The sequence below is a fragment of the Osmerus eperlanus genome, chromosome 24 (genome assembly GCF_963692335.1).
Source record: "Osmerus eperlanus chromosome 24, fOsmEpe2.1, whole genome shotgun sequence".
In the NCBI taxonomy this organism is placed as follows: domain Eukaryota; kingdom Metazoa; phylum Chordata; class Actinopteri; order Osmeriformes; family Osmeridae; genus Osmerus; species Osmerus eperlanus.
In genome coordinates this window covers 5,271,071-5,286,577 of record NC_085041.1, presented here as the reverse complement: position 1 = coordinate 5,286,577, position 15,507 = coordinate 5,271,071, and the positions used below count along the sequence as shown (strand labels likewise).

Genomic DNA, 15,507 nt, shown 5'->3' with positions numbered 1-15,507 from the left:
CTCATTGGGAAGCGCCCCGGGCTCTGCCCATCTTGATCTGGGAGACTGGTACGCCAGTCAGAGACGGTATCTCTTAATGGCGTGCAAACACACAGGAGCGGTTGCGGTGGTTTTACCCTGCCTGTGGATCCTCAGACTCCCACGGAGAAGACCTGATTCAGATCGGATTCTCCAGTTTACCAACAGTCCTGAGAATGAAACAGCATGTGTGTTAGTGGGGGGGGGGGGGGGGGGAGGTTGTGAAGGCAGTGTGTGTGTGTGGTAGCAGTGTGTGTTGTGGCAGTGTGTGTACGCCGAAAACTGTGTGTGATACAGTTTGCAGGGTGTAGGTGGTGGAGACGGGGTACGCTTGATTTATTCTCAGGTACGGCACATTCTGCTCAGCCTCCATCTGGTGCCAAACAGCCTGTCTCCTCCTATTACTGCTACCTCACTCTCCCAGTGCGGCAGTGAGCAAACCAGCTTGGAAAGTTCCTGAAGGACTGTTCACCTGTGACCAGCAGACGTGGGGGTGTGGCGGAGAGATGGACTCAAGGGGGGGGGGGGGGAGTAGTGTAAGAGTAGGGTGGTGAGGGAGAGGGAACGGGAGGTGGAGAGGATGGGTGAGGAGAGTTGGAGGATGGAGGGGGAGAGGGAGGGAGGAATTGGGGGTTGAGGGAGGGATGGGTGATGAAAGGATGGAAGGGTGGTGGAGGCGTAGGGAGAGGAGAACAGGGGGATGAGGGTGAAGGGAGTTGGGGGAGAGGGAGAGAGGTTTGGACCTCAGGGCAGAAGTGGGCGACGTGATCCATCTGACACCCCAGTGTTGTGATACTGAGGGATGTCATTTGGTCCCTATGTAGTCTATCCTTCAGAGGCTCAGAGATTACTCTCACAGGACAGGAAATCAATACCTCTGCCAATAGGCAAAGCTGTCTTTTCCTCAAGGCTGTTCTCTTCTTATCTACAGGGCAGTGTATGTACTCTGAGGGGGGAGAGGGGCATATGTTGAACTATCTCTGAACATGCTCCAGCTTGATAATGTATTATTTGCTTTCTTTCAGGAGTACCAAATCGACATCATCTTTGCTCAGACGTGGACAGATAGCCGTCTCAGATACAACAGCACGATGAAGATATTGACTTTGAACAGCAATATGGTCGGGCTCATTTGGTTGCCGGACACCATCTTCAGGAACTCCAAGAACGCTGACTCTCATTGGATAACGACACCCAATCAGCTGCTGAGAATATGGAACGATGGGAAAATACTGTACACATTAAGGTAGAAACCTCTCAGCTATCTTCATGCTGTGGCAGTTTCACTGTTATGTGCATCGCCTGAAACGCCACATAAAAGCTATTGTCGTCATGTGAAGCTATGCGGATATGATGGAGGATTTTGTCTTGGTTACCGAAAGGGCTTTTTTATGTTCTTCCTTCATGTTAGTGCTGTTTTGTTGTGAGGTTTGGACAAGGCAATAACACAAACACTGAGTAGAAATGTTGTTACTGTCAGGAAGGAGCCGCGAGACCCAGCGAGTGACCTCAGCAAAGGGGCCCGCCCAAATGGAAAAGAGCATTCTTAGTCAAATATTAATACGTCAAATAAAAGCTTGATACATTTTCATTATATTGATCTTTCGCTACCAAATTGGAAGGGTACTCAAAAATGTGCTGATATTCACATAATTATTGACAACTTGAATATTATGTTCAACTTGACGTATGTCTGTACTTGTATGTCGCAAGTATACTTTAAGCAAATACTTTTTTCTGCCCGGGCCTGCCCTTCTCTCATCTGATGATTTAGTCTGTCCCTCAGAAAGCCCTAACGCCCGTGTCCACAGGCAATGTTTTGCTTTCGCTCTCCAGCCAATACACGGTGGTCTGTTTCCATAAACCAGAGACCGCCATCCGCTCCCATTCATCCCTGTGTGAGATCACACCGGGCCTGCTGGGACATCCATACTTGATGCCTGTTGGTGGTTAGCTCTGGTTCAGATTGGGTGTGGCTGCTTGTAGTGAGACCAATCTAACACCAGCCAGGTGGCCGGGCTGCCTCAGGCGCGTAGTCTGGAGAGGGTGCTGGTTGTCCTGATAGCGACAGCAGAGCTAAACAACAGCGCATGATCCTTTTTCACCATGGAGTTTGGTGAGGTTTGAATAGTTGGTTACGGTTGACTACAATATTGTATTATGGGGTGTGCAAACAGATTGAGATTGGATTACCATGCTAGAGATGCCCTCCCCCTCCCTGTTTTGTAGATTCGTGTTTGATGTGTCCTAAATCAACAGTCGGCCGTTTGGATCACTTCATCTTCACCCTCGCTTCGTTTTTCTGTGTTGAATCAGTGATAGCCTTATTAGTAAGTGGACTGGTGCTATAACTTCAAGATTGATTTTTAACGGCAGTGTAATAGATTGTTGTTGTATTTGGCAGGATATCATATTCTTTTTTAGAGCAATGGGGTTTTTTTTTAATGGAAGGAATATGTGAGGAGATTCATAGTGAAATGTTCTGTCTCAGATTCTCATGGAAGCCAGGAGAGAGAAAAGAAATGTGGCAGCACAGATAGAAAATCTGATATGATCATCTCTGACTTGTGGATATTTTTACAGGGTGTTCAGTATGGGTTTGAGATAAGGCAAGTCAACTATCTGTCATGGGGTGTCAACACAACTCCTTCCAGTCTGGAGAATAGCATGCTTCACAAACGTCAACAGAGACAGCAGCATATTCAAATTAAACAAGCTAAACTCCATCGATTTGCTTTTACAGGAGTTCTATTCATAAATTCCTAAACAGTTGGAGCCTGACTGCTCCTGGTATGCCCGCACGCAGGATGTGCGCTGTCAGTTTCAACCCAGACACAGAGAGAAGAGTGCCATCTGATGACTCGTATGTTCTCCATTGCTGAACACCTCACCGTGCCTCTGAGCTGAAGAGTCATTATGAAAGCGCCCCTCTGTCTGAGAGAGTCATGGACACACTTCACTAGAACCTCTCCAGCAAAAGAGGGTGTGTTTTTGTTTTTTAATTCAAAATCTGAAGCGTTAGATTAGTCAAATGATATTGGATATAAGCAGTGATTTTGGGTGAGGGCCCAGATTGAGATGCGATGTATTAACTACAGATGACTCTGTCTGTGTTTGGCTGAAGATGCATCCTATAGCCAGACGGAGGTCAGACACAAGGCAACTTGACAGAAATCAGATATGCCTCTACTATCTGGATCCTGGATCCTGGTCTCTCGGTGGAACGGCGCAAAGTTAACAGTTTGACAACATGAGATATCTTCTGGAGGGAGAGGCAGAGGGTGGGGGGAGCACTGCATGGGAAAGTAATGTGTTTCTGGATTAATGTGTTTCTATGAATTAATCTCTATGAGCGGGTGGATGCCAAGCCATTTTGCGGTGGCCTATTTAGCTGCTTTGTCGGCTCAGCCCCGGCTCTCTGGCAGAGCCGGCAGAGCTGGAACCACTGCCTGCCTGCTTCGACCAGGAGATGGGTTGGGGTGGAGGGAGGGAGGTGGAGGTGCGGGTGCAGGGAGATGTGGGAGGAGGTGGAGTTGGGGAGGGAGATGTGTGTGTAGCGGGGGAGGGAGGTGTGTGGGGGGGGGGGGGCGGTGTGGGTCCAAGGAGGTGGTGTGTTTGGAGGTGGAAGTGTGTGTGTGTGTGTGTGTGGGGGGGGGGGGGCGGGGGGGGAGTGGTGGCTGTACAGCTGAATACAGACTTTATCATGCTGTCTCAAACTCCCCATGAAGCATCGCCCTGGCAACAGCAGAAGCAGTGCCATCGCTGCCGCGGAGTCAAATCTGCGGGCTAGTCGAATCATGAACAAAGGCCGGATTCCCATTAGTTGTCAACATGCGTGCAGGGCCCAGGCCTCAGAGACGAGACGCCCGCAGAGGACGGAGAGAAGGAGGGAGGGGCCACCACCAAATGTCACTGTCCATATTAATTGTGTTCATTTGCGTCCTCGTGAGGCTGAGGTAAACTAACTTGGCCTTTCGAGGTAGCTGAGGCGGTTATACGTGCGCGCGTTGGAAGCCACAGTGGGCCACAGTCCGGTTCAGTGTGTGGGAAACCAAGGTTAACGAGATCTAGAATGTGATCTAATCCAGCCCTCCTCCTCCTCCAGATTAGTCTCCTTCTGTCTCTGCTGATGATCTCTATGTACGTGGTGCTGAATAATAGCACAGCCGGCAGGCTAGACTGGAGTGGAGCAGAGTTTTATGCTGAAAAGCTATCGTAAAGTCATCATGTGAAGGAATGGATCAAGTTTCTTCTCCAGCAGGGGGCAGCATCATGACTGACAGACAGTTTATCTTTGGTGTGAAAGGATGAAGAGGCACTGAAATATTTTGATCGAAATCTGCAATTACTCATCACACACACACACACACTGTAAATAAACACTTGCTGCTTGCACACACACACGGTCTAACTCTCACACACACACACACACGTGCATTTTGTGAGGATAAATCTGTTTTGTTGAAGTGTGTGGCATTAGGAGTGTGACCTAACCCCTGCCTCGTTCTAGAAAACATGGGGGAGTTCTGACAGTGTGTTTCTTTTGCCGGACCCTTCTCTCTGCTCCTACCAGCTCCACCTGCACGGAAATGACTCACCATGGTAGCAGCTTACGGCGTTCTCCAGCTCGCTCTCCAGGGTGATTGAATTAGCATCATGCCCCAAGGACTACTACTTCAACTTTTTTTTGTGTCACCTTATTAATTCACAGTTAACATCTTCTGCTGAGGAATTCAGTCCCCCAATTAAGTTTTCTGGAATGCGCTGTTGAAATGTAACAGCCTCTCGGTCTATTTCAATGCTCGCTACACCTGGTAGGCTGTTTGCTGTCGGCTTCACAAGCCCATTGATGTCTGGAAGGTGCTGACGATTAATGTGGGCCATGAGACAAATAGCTGCACAACCACTTATTATTCAAAAAAGTATTGTTCCGGAATAACCTCTGTCTTAGATGCTTGTCTCCTTCAATATCAAATATCATATCCCGCAACGGGTTATTGCTTCGTACCATACCGGGCGAGTCGTTGTTTCATGCAAAAAGTTTGTCAAAGTCAGAACTGATATTTTTGCTGTGTCACGTTTTGTATTGCTTGGCTTGTTTCTGCCGGGCAGAGTGATCAGAGAAAGGAGGCTGACGTGTCTGTCTCCATTCACAGGCTCACCATCAACGCAGAGTGCCAGCTGCAGCTGCACAACTTCCCCATGGACGAACACTCCTGCCCGCTCATCTTCTCCAGCTGTGAGTACACCTCGTCCTGAGGCCATAGCACCGGGTTTCAGGAACCAGCCGTAGAACCAGAACGAACCCTGTGTATGTTCACGGATGTGTACGAAGTTGATTGTGTGACTATATACTGTACGTGCAGTACTGTGCAAAAGTCTTAGGCTTTGAGATATTTCTTCTTTTTTTTTTTACTTAAAAAAAAAAAAGTTTCTTTTTCAGTCCTCTGCACTTTCCTGTCATGTTTTTGATTTGCGTGTTGATATTTATCTTTTTGGTTTATTTATTTCTTGATTGTTTTTACTTGTGTAAAAAATATTTAGGATAACGACATATTTGTAATTGTTATGGGTACATTATGTAATTGTTGTATCTAGAGTGGTAAGCAGTTTGTGAACAGAAACTGTGAGAGGGCAGTGATCTTTTTCTTCAACGCCGTTTCCAAGAGAAAGTAATTCAACTGGAACGTTTGAAAACGGAACACTGCGTAATTAAATATTTTTTTGCGAGAGCTCTTCAGATTGCGAGGAGATTCATGCTGGAGATGGACAAAGGTTTCCAAGGACTGTAGCTTCTCAGTATGAAACTACTCACTAAGCTGTCCCCTTAAAAGTACAAAAATGTAAATGGCAAACCTTTTCAATAACGAAAGTAGTCCTTATTGCAAGGTTTTTGTAGCCTTTTTTTTAAAGCTTTCCAGACCTTCAAGTTAGCAGAATGTGGAAGATGTAGGAAATGTTCTCATTGGTTTTCCAGGGAGTACCCAATAGGAATCGTCTAACTGCTTCTTCAGCGATTCAGCAATAATTACCCAGGAGCCTCACTTCTAACAAGCTAATTTGATACTAAAGATGGACATGGGACCTTAATGCATATAGAACATGTGACAAATCAGAGTATGATACTTTAAGCCCCTATTGAGAGAAGTCTGAACATCAGTCATTGTCATTGTTTTGCATGTTTGCATGGAACTCATGTGTAATTCCTGGCCCCTGCAGCACAGTGGTTGTTTTATGACACACAGTTCATTATCCTATAGGCTTCACGACAGGCAAGTAGATAACAAGCATGAGCACCATGGCTTCCTGGCCTCTAATGAGGCTCCCCAATCCCTGGCTTCTAATGAGGCTCCCCAGCCTCCTGGCCTCTAATGAGGCTCCCCAGCCTCCTGGCCACTACCAACCCTCCCTGGCCTCCTGGCGTCTAATGAGCCTCCCCAGCCTCCTGGCCTCTAATGAGGCTCCCCAGCCTCCTGGCCTCTAATGAGGCTCCCCAGCCTCCTGGCCACTACCAACCCTCCCTGGCCTCCTGGCCTCTAATGAGCCTCCCCAGCCTCCTGGCGTCTAATGAGGCTCCCCAGCCTCCTGGCCACTACCAACCCTCCCCAGCCTCCTGGCGTCTAATGAGGCTCCCCAGCCTCCTGGCCTCTAAAGAGGCTCCACAGCTTCATGGTTAGGCCAGCAGGTGTAGCGAGGGAAGCATTAAAACAAGCTAAACTGGGTGTCCTTTCCCAGGCTTTGTCACCATAGATTCAGCCGAGCAGCCATGACAGCGTGAACAATAGAAACACAACGTCCAAATTAGTGACCAGATGAAAACAAAGGACCACAGGAGGGCATGGATAGCTTCTCTGGGCTGCACGTGGATCTGTTTCCTCACCGAGCTTCCTACCCCTGACTGGCGGTTCGAGGAAGGCGCAGAAGGGCATTTTCTCTTGTCTGGCTCAGTTTTCAAACTAGATCTGATCAGATGGATCTTACCTGCAGAAAACGGATGCCCTTGTTGGAATAAAGATCTGGCATTGACTGTGAGAACGTCCACTTCCGATAGCCTAAGCCTAAAGTACATGCTGTAACTCATACTGTAGTTTGTCCATTGATTTCTAATTGGCAGCTCCCCTGGATCTCAAAGCAGGACTTAATTGTACTGCATTTAGAGGAGGTATCTTTCCAGAGGTCCAGTGTTTAGGTCTTTAAACATTAGAATTCCCCACACAGGCACCAGACAGGTTCAGTTGTAGCGAGGCATATTCAGACCTGCCATCGTGCCAGCCCTGCACTGTGCCATGACATGAATTAACAAATGGACAGTAAAATGTGTTGTCTCACAGCCTTGACTTGCCTGGAGGCTGTGCTCTGCATGCTGGTGTTTTATCTAAACTGAGCTAAATGCCCATACTCTCAACCCTCACCCCCTCACTCTCAACCCCTACCCTCCCTCCCTCTCAACCCCCACCCTCATCCCCTCACTCTCAACCACCACCCTCACCCCCCCCACCCCCCCCACTGCCACTCCCCCTAAATCAGCTACACCTGCTGGTTTAAATCAGAGGCTAACCTATCCCATTCCCTGCCTGCAGAGAGAGAGGGGGAGGGAGGGGGAGAGAGAGAAGGAGGAAGGGACACAGGGAGAGTGAGACAGGGAGGGATATGGGGAGAGAGGGAGGGATAGAGGGAGAGGGAGCCAGGAAGAGATAGAGAGCGGGAGAGAGGGAGACAGGGAGAGATAGAGAAAGATAGTATGAGGGATTGAGGGAGGAATAGAGAGAGAGAGGGAAGGATAGAGGGAGGGATTGATGGAGGAATAGAGAGAGATGGAAAGATAGAGGGAGGGATTGATGGAGGAATAGAGAGATAGAGAGAGAGGGAGAGAGGGAAAGACAGTAAAATCCTTCTCAGGCTCTCTCAGACCCCTGTTACACTCCCTGATGCTTAAAACGCTTCCTACAAGGCACTGGTTGAAAGCCACGCTTGAAACCCACAATACACTTTAATTCTCTCTCTCTCACACACTTACACCCACACACACACACACTGTCTCTCTCCCACAGACAAACTCTCTGACCCTCTCTCTAACTCGAACTCGCACCACACAGACACACACAAAATACTGTCATAAATAGTCAAACATACAGTACGTTATGTTTTCTCTCTCCTTCTCCTTTTGAGGTGTCACCACAAACATGCATGCATGCAGCATTTCCATCTTAAAGAGGAGTAAGCGCTGCAGGCTGTATACTCTCCACTCGCCACTCTCGCCGCGTGTCCTGATTTGGGGCCAAAACTGTTTTCTTCTGAGGGAAGTGGCGCCCCGGTCAGTGAGTCAGACACCTCCCTGACACCCCCTCCGAGGGCTGTTCTGACCCCACTCAGCGGAGCTCTCTCACCAGGAAGGACATTAACATCTCCATCAAAAGCCCTTTCACTCCCTGTTCCAGGTCTGTCAGAAGGGCGTTGAATTATTCACTCGTTTTCACTTTTCCACACTAACAATCTGCTCGAGTTTTCAGATTGCGGGTAATTTACCCATAAATGTTATGTCGTTGAGAGTGCCATTTGTTTTCTCTAGCTCAGGATGTTGTCTTTTGCTCTCACCTGTGAGTTATAGTTGAAAAACATGATGAAGCACTTCATCTTGTAGTAAAGGTTACGCTGTCATCGTTTGAGCTGCCAACTGTCTTGTTATCATGGCTGGATGGGGTTTTCCAAAACAGAATGATTTATGGATGTAAAGACATTCACCCTTTCATGTGAGAAGGAGCACATGGGACCCGTCTTTGTATAGGGAAGTAATTTTGTCAGTTTATACGTTAGATAGATGTGGATACATCATGACAAGGAGATGAAATAGGCCAGTAAGGTCAATCAACATGTCAGTTATCACTTGGTATTTTCCAGGCATGTGCACCTTTCAAAGGCAATGTCGTTTGTTTGTCTGAGTAATGATGTGTAAAACCTACATTTTTCACAACGAGAGGATTTGGACCTTTGACCTCTTGACATGCAAGCACGAGCTCTAACCTCTAAGCTATACCCAACCACAGAGGACTTATAGGAGGTTAGAGGGGGGACATCATTACCTCCAGGCTGACTAACATGTCCTGTGTTCTAACATGGGTTTGGCAAAAGGGTCCGTCCCTGTGTTCCACAGCGATGTCCTCTCCGCACGGACTGAAGGGAAGGGTGTTGTTTCATCACGTTGTTTGACAGTCATTCATGTTCAAAGAAAAGGAAACAATTTGATGTGTTTTTCGTTTCCTCGAGCTTCGACGATGAGAGACAGGAGACGGTTTTTCCTTTCAGTGCCCCGATCCGTCTTTTCTCACAGCTTTATCATCAGAAACGCACAGACTATTTTTGCGTAGCTGTAAGTAAGAAAGTTCAAAAATGAGCTTTGCCATTCCATGACTGCCCCTGTGAAATAGTTCCCAGGTGTTGGCTACTGCTGTGATTGCTCATTTAAATTTGATTGGACGTTCTCCCAGAACTCATTATGAATAGTTGGCGCCCATTGTGTTGCTGCCGCTGCAAAAAAAAAAAAAAAAGGTGTCATTTAAGTGCCAGAATGCATTCTGGGATATTATTCTCTGCAAGATTACTGATCAGCCCAATGAAAAGCTCCTAAAACGAAGAAATAAAAAGTGCAATGGCTTCTTTTGTTTTCTCTGGCATCTCTGCAATAAATGGAGCAACAGGTAGCCAGGGAAGACTTGCATGGTCCATAGTGTACACTGCATGAGGGACTTGCGAAGCCTTTTTGTTGGAGTGACTACAAAGAGGGGTGTTCATTATTTCAATGGTCCTGTCATTGATCTCATGCAGTCTGTGCTGTGTCTCTTCATGTGTGGGGATAGACTCAGGAGGACTTCATATCCCCCTCTCTCCACTCCAAAGACTTCCCCTTTGTTCCCTTCCATGCACATGGCCATGGGAATAGGAACTTTTAATTAACCAATTAGACTAGTCAGATATAATTAATTACAAGTATTTGAATGAAGTTTAATACCAATTAGCCTTGCCGCTTTGCAGTGTTATTACTGGCTACTAAGTGTTTGGCCAGCTTGGTTTGGCCTGTGTCCAAGAGATAATTTGTTTGTGGTACGTGATTTGCATATCGCCTACATAAGCCAGATATTTGCCTTTGAAAAGTCTTCTGCAGAATGCTCCCAACTTTGGTGCAGGGAGTGTGTTCCTTCTGTTCCTGCAGAGGACTGAAAATGACCCTGCATGTGGAAAGATAACAGATGTTTCTCTTTCTGCTCTGGCATTCTCAGTGTGGATTCAAGACTCCGGTTACCCCAAATAATAAGCAACACTAACATCTGAATGCTGGAATCAAGACACAACTGTCTTCATTTGAGCTTCTATTTAATATTCTGCCCTCATTACATGGACAGAAGAAGGTGCTTTAGTATTCCTCTCTAATGTACAAATCTGCAACAGAAAATTGCCTACTTCTCATAAAATCTACTTTGGTTTGCAGAAGCTGTGCATGAAGTGATTTTCATTTGTCTCTGTGTCTGCAGCTGTACCATGTCACTCAGGATTAATCTAGACCTTTAATTTCATGTTGTTTAGCCACACAGAAGACACTTCCAATTGGAATTGACATTATTTACACAATTTGAATGGTCCTGAAAGTTGAAACATATAAAGGAGCCACCTTGTTCCAGTCCTGTTGTTTGCATTTACATTTCAAAACGGTTGGTTTTAGAAACGCACAAAGTGAGATGCAAGGCGAGAGTCTGAAAGTCTGAACTCTGTGCTAACCTGTTTCCCACTGGCCACTTACCACATCCCTTCATGTCAACCACAAGCTAACCTGACCCTTGAATGACCTAGATTTAGCACTTCTTTATACCGATCAATGCTTGTTTTCCCCGGTTCTCCATCTGTCAGAAGGGAGGTCAAGACGAGCATTACTCCTCACCCCGGCACGCTTGCCGCTTCGGTCTGGGAGGCACAGCGGCATTAAATGGAGGATCACCGCTGTTGTCTATTACCTTCTCCCGATGGTTAACAGCGGCCTCGCTTGCGCTGAGAAATTATCTAAATTGCAAAGTGATTCTTCCGCAATGAGACCGAGCGTTCAGTGTGAGAGTTTGGTGTGCGTGGCGGTGAGGGCTTTAATCACCCAGGCGCTCTCAGACTCCCACTGAGCGCCCTGTGTGAACCAAACCCCCCGATCCTGCAGCCATCCATCAGAACCCCGCTCCCTCTCCCACGATAGCCTGGTTCCCATGGAGATATGTCCACTTTTCTGATTGAGTCAAATTTGCTTACCTTTTAAGCCATCATGATTCAGGCTTGGAGGATAATCAGCGCAGATATAGTTAGAAATGAGGAAATGGGAGAGTGCAGGGATGGAGGACAGCGTTGAAAAGGAAAATTGAGTGAAGAACAGAAGTGTTGAATATAACAGCCGTCACATTATTTTAAGAAATATCATCAAGGGAAATGTTCTTACTATAGACAGGACCCAAGGGTCAGATGGCTGAGCGGTTAGGGAGTCGGGCTATTAATCAGAAGGTTGTTGGTGCGATTCCTGGCCGTGCCAAATGACATTGTGTCCTTGGGCAAGGCACTTCACCCTACTTGCCTCGGGGGAATGTCCCTGTACTTACTGTAAGTCACTCTGGATAAGAGCGTCTGCTAAATGACTAAATGTAAATGTGGAGAGTCATAAAGAGGAAGTTCTCACGCATCCTCTCCTCTGATCCACGCTGTAGTGAGACTAGAAGCACTGCAGGCCTCCCTTGTTTATCTCCTCCTCATCCTCCTCTTAATCCTTCCCTGGCACCAATTAAGCAGACTGTGGACGGGTCTGTTATAAGGCCAGGCCAGCTGGCTCTCATTACTCTCTGCTGGGGCCTGTAGTAAACATCTAGTATCTGGGGATTCCTCACAGCCAAACTGAAAAGTTCTCCCAAGGTCTCTTTCTTTGTCCGGATGGTATTGTTGATGAACTACTCATTAAAAACAGTCGCAGCAGAAGTGAGTTATGGTTCAAGGTTTTTTCATCGACATTGTGGCATTGGCTGTGGCTTTGAGGGCTTTGGTTTAAGCATAAACATCTACGGTGGTTTTAATGGGTCCGTTTGGAAGCAGCTTCCCTGTGATGCCGACCAAAGTCACACGTCTGGAAGATGTGTCCTTAACTGAAGGGCCAGTCTGGCTCCTACACTCGACTACAGACACACTGTGGTCCTCTGTTCCGGACGACCATGCTTGTGTCGTTAGATATTCATCTATGTTCTTATCTACCGGTGTTGTTTTTTTTGCTCAAGGCAAATTATTCTTTCTGTTCGATCTCACCGATGGCAGGGGGAGAGGACTGCAGAGAATGGTAATAGGATTCAGTTCATCAGGCGTGTTTGAAAACAATTAGTCGTCAGGAGAGAATCTTCCTCCACACTTAATGTTTTTCTGCTAATTGAATGCCTATTACATGAAATGGCTATTAGGCGTGATTATCATTTAGTACTTATTTTTTCTCCAATTAACATGTTTATGTTCAGAGGGAAAATGGCTGTAGTTTTGTAACGTTTTGAGAAGCGGTAGTGGTGGGAGCAGCTGACCCCAGGTTCAGATCATCGATGATAAAAGCCAACACAAGGTCAGCCAACACATCAAGATGGATTCCTTCCTGTATTAAAAGCGAACATTTCATTTACCCGGCCTCCCTGAAGCCTCTGTCTTCATCTCATCTTCATCTGTCCTTCCATTGGCCGGGGGCCCCTCGCACATGACTAATGCTGCCCCCAGTTTGTGTGTCTGTGAGGGGCATCTATCACCAGGCTGGGGGGAGGTCCATCACAGACGCTCGCTGTAATTACAGATGGATACCCGCGAGACGAGATGATTTACAAGTGGAGGAAAAACTCGGTGGAGGCGGCCGACCAGAAGTCCTGGAGGCTTTATCAATTTGACTTCATGGGTCTGAGGAACACCTCTGACATCCTGAAGACAACTGCCGGTAAGTCATGGTCATTCTTTGTGGGGGCGGGGGGGGTGGGTGGTATGGGTGGTTGTTGATGAAGATGAATTGTTCCTCTGTGGTGATCTGTTTGTGGCGTCTGTGATTTATGGGGAAACACACACACACACACACACACCAGGGGGCCCAGAGTGTCTCTCCTTGTGAGGTTGAAAGAAGTTTGAAACAGGTTGGAACAATGGAAATTATCGCCGAATGGCGACTGGTTTGAGTTTGTTGGCCAGTTACCCCTGCAGAAAAGCCTAGATGTTTCCATAGTGACGATCTATGGCCAGGTAGCAACAGAGCTACAGCAGCTGGTGACTGAGAGAGCAGGCCTCTCCCTTACTCACCAGCCTCCCTGAACCCTCATAATCACAATCCTGCTTTGAAAAAAGGATGATTTATGAAGGCCAACAGAAGGTACAAGCCCAGACCCACCCATGCCCTCTGACGGTCATAACACAGGAAGTCTGGTGTTAAGGTTTGATTACATCGAACAGGGCCTCATGGTGTGTATGTGGGGGTGTTGGAGTAGTTATTAGTGATGGAGGTAGGTACTATTGTATTTTTATCATACATTGTAGATGTACAATGTGGAAACACTTGACTGTGTCTGCGTATCCACGTTAATGTGCCAATCAAAGGAAGAGGTGGCTTTGTGTGCAGCAATAGTTCCAGCAAGTTCCTCCAGTTGAGAAACGTTCCAAATCCCAACCATTTAACAGAAAGACACGTCTGAGTCGTTTTCTGCTCTTTGACGTGAAGAGCCGTTTCGGGACACGTGCAGGCTCAGCCTAGCATCCCTCCTCCCCGCTTCCTCCCTCTAAGTCTGAGTGATGTTTGTTTTGATATCCTGGGCCGGGGGGTGTCCAGGCGACTACGTGGTGATGACCGTGTACTTCGACCTGAGCAGACGCATGGGCTACTTCACCATCCAGACCTACATCCCCTGCATCCTGACCGTGGTCCTCTCCTGGGTGTCCTTCTGGATCAAGAAGGACGCCACCCCAGCCAGGACAGCGCTAGGTAGGCCACAGCATAGAACTCTCTGGGTCATTGTGCCACCAGACCATTTCTAAACGGTTAACAGACACTTAAACTCACTAACAGGCTGAGCTCTGAATGGTTGTCGTCGTTGATGATAGATATTACGAGTCCTGCAGAAGGCTGTCACGCCGTAGAGGGGTTTACAAATGTCAATGATTCAGTTCAGTGCTTGTGTTGAAGCAGGGGTGTGAACAGTCCGGGCCATCTCGCTGCATCTCTCACTATCATTCATTTTCAAATCCTCCTCGGTTCTCATTTGCTTATGATCCTTCAATCATGAATCACAATTTTAATTGTCTTTTGTTCCTCATTGGAATGACTTTTTTTATCGCGTGTCTTTGGAGGATGTGTGGACGTGTTATTTAATGTGATCCATTCCCTTGTACCTCACTTATTTCATTATGTTTTTTTTTGTTTTTTTCCCCCTTTTTAATTACACGCTCTCCATTTGTTCATGTGCAGTCCTATGGAACATTTTGCGAAAGGTAATTGCTTTCAGAAATGTATTTTCATTTTCTTTATCTTGATTTACTTGTGTGTGCTTCTTTAGTAAGGCCATCACAGTTTATCTACATATTTTACATTTCTGTTTCACTTTCTAAGGGTTGCGCAGACTGTATGGGAGTTATTAGACAGATACATATACTGGGTTGGAAAAGTGGAGGAATTGATGTTTGATGTCAGAAGAACTGACAACAAAGTATGCAGAGAAGAGAGAAAACAGATACTTGAAAGAACAGGTGTATATTTAGGAGTGGACATTTGGGCCTTCCAATGTCAAGAGACAATCGAAACGCTGCCTCCAGTAATTAGCTTTCGAGCACGGGCAGTGTATACATATGGGGTGCAAAAAAATGTCAGTCTCCACCAACGTTCAAACCCACGATGTTGTACAGAGCAACACACAAAACCGACATATCCACTTCATTCACTTCGATTTTTTCGACTGAAAAGGATTGTGTGTTGGGGCGATAATAGGACCTGGGTAGGCAGTCCTTCTCACGGTTGAAATGTATTTAGTGCTGGAGAGAGAGAGGACCACCTTGAGCATCTAAAAGTGAAGGGAGGAAAGAAAAAAAAAAGAAAGAAAGAGATTTGCCTTTTGCTGGCAACCAGGGTGATCGATGAAGTCCAGGAAGAAAGACGAAAAGAAAAAGAAAGGAGAATGAGGGAGAGGAGAAATGGCTCAAAGGCAGACAGGAAATAGCAGGTTGCACGGGAAAGGGTGGGGCCTTGAAGAATCCAAGTCTCTCGCTACATAGAGCCCTTTGAGTTCAGGCCCTGACAGCTTACTGTGTTGTGGCTCTTGTACACTGAAGGATGTATGAATGTTCTGTACAGTCCTCAGCCTGTCAGCACCATCTCTATTGAATCTTGATAGCTTTGACACTCTGGTCTGTATTAATAACTTCTGTAATAGCGACATCTTGACTGGCGCAATAGGGCATCCCTCCACTGGGCAC

The 15,507-nt window shown here is 46.8% G+C and overlaps 1 protein-coding gene across 5 annotated transcripts in view; it reads left to right on the top strand.

The window, feature by feature from the left end:
• LOC134011236 (gamma-aminobutyric acid receptor subunit gamma-3) overlaps positions 1 to 15,507 on the top strand; it is a 58,314-nt gene that overhangs the window by 37,114 nt on the left and 5,693 nt on the right. For 4 of the 5 annotated variants that reach the window (XM_062450775.1, XM_062450774.1, XM_062450772.1 and 1 more), the window contains exons 4-7: positions 1,044 to 1,264; positions 5,175 to 5,257; positions 12,857 to 12,994; positions 13,871 to 14,023. In XM_062450775.1, coding sequence (XP_062306759.1) covers positions 1,044 to 1,264; positions 5,175 to 5,257; positions 12,857 to 12,994; positions 13,871 to 14,023 — 595 coding nt within the window. Of the gene's footprint in view, positions 1 to 1,043; positions 1,265 to 5,174; positions 5,258 to 12,856; positions 12,995 to 13,870; positions 14,024 to 14,506; positions 14,530 to 15,507 lie in introns of all 5 variants that reach the window. The other variant, XM_062450776.1, reaches the window with a different exon arrangement.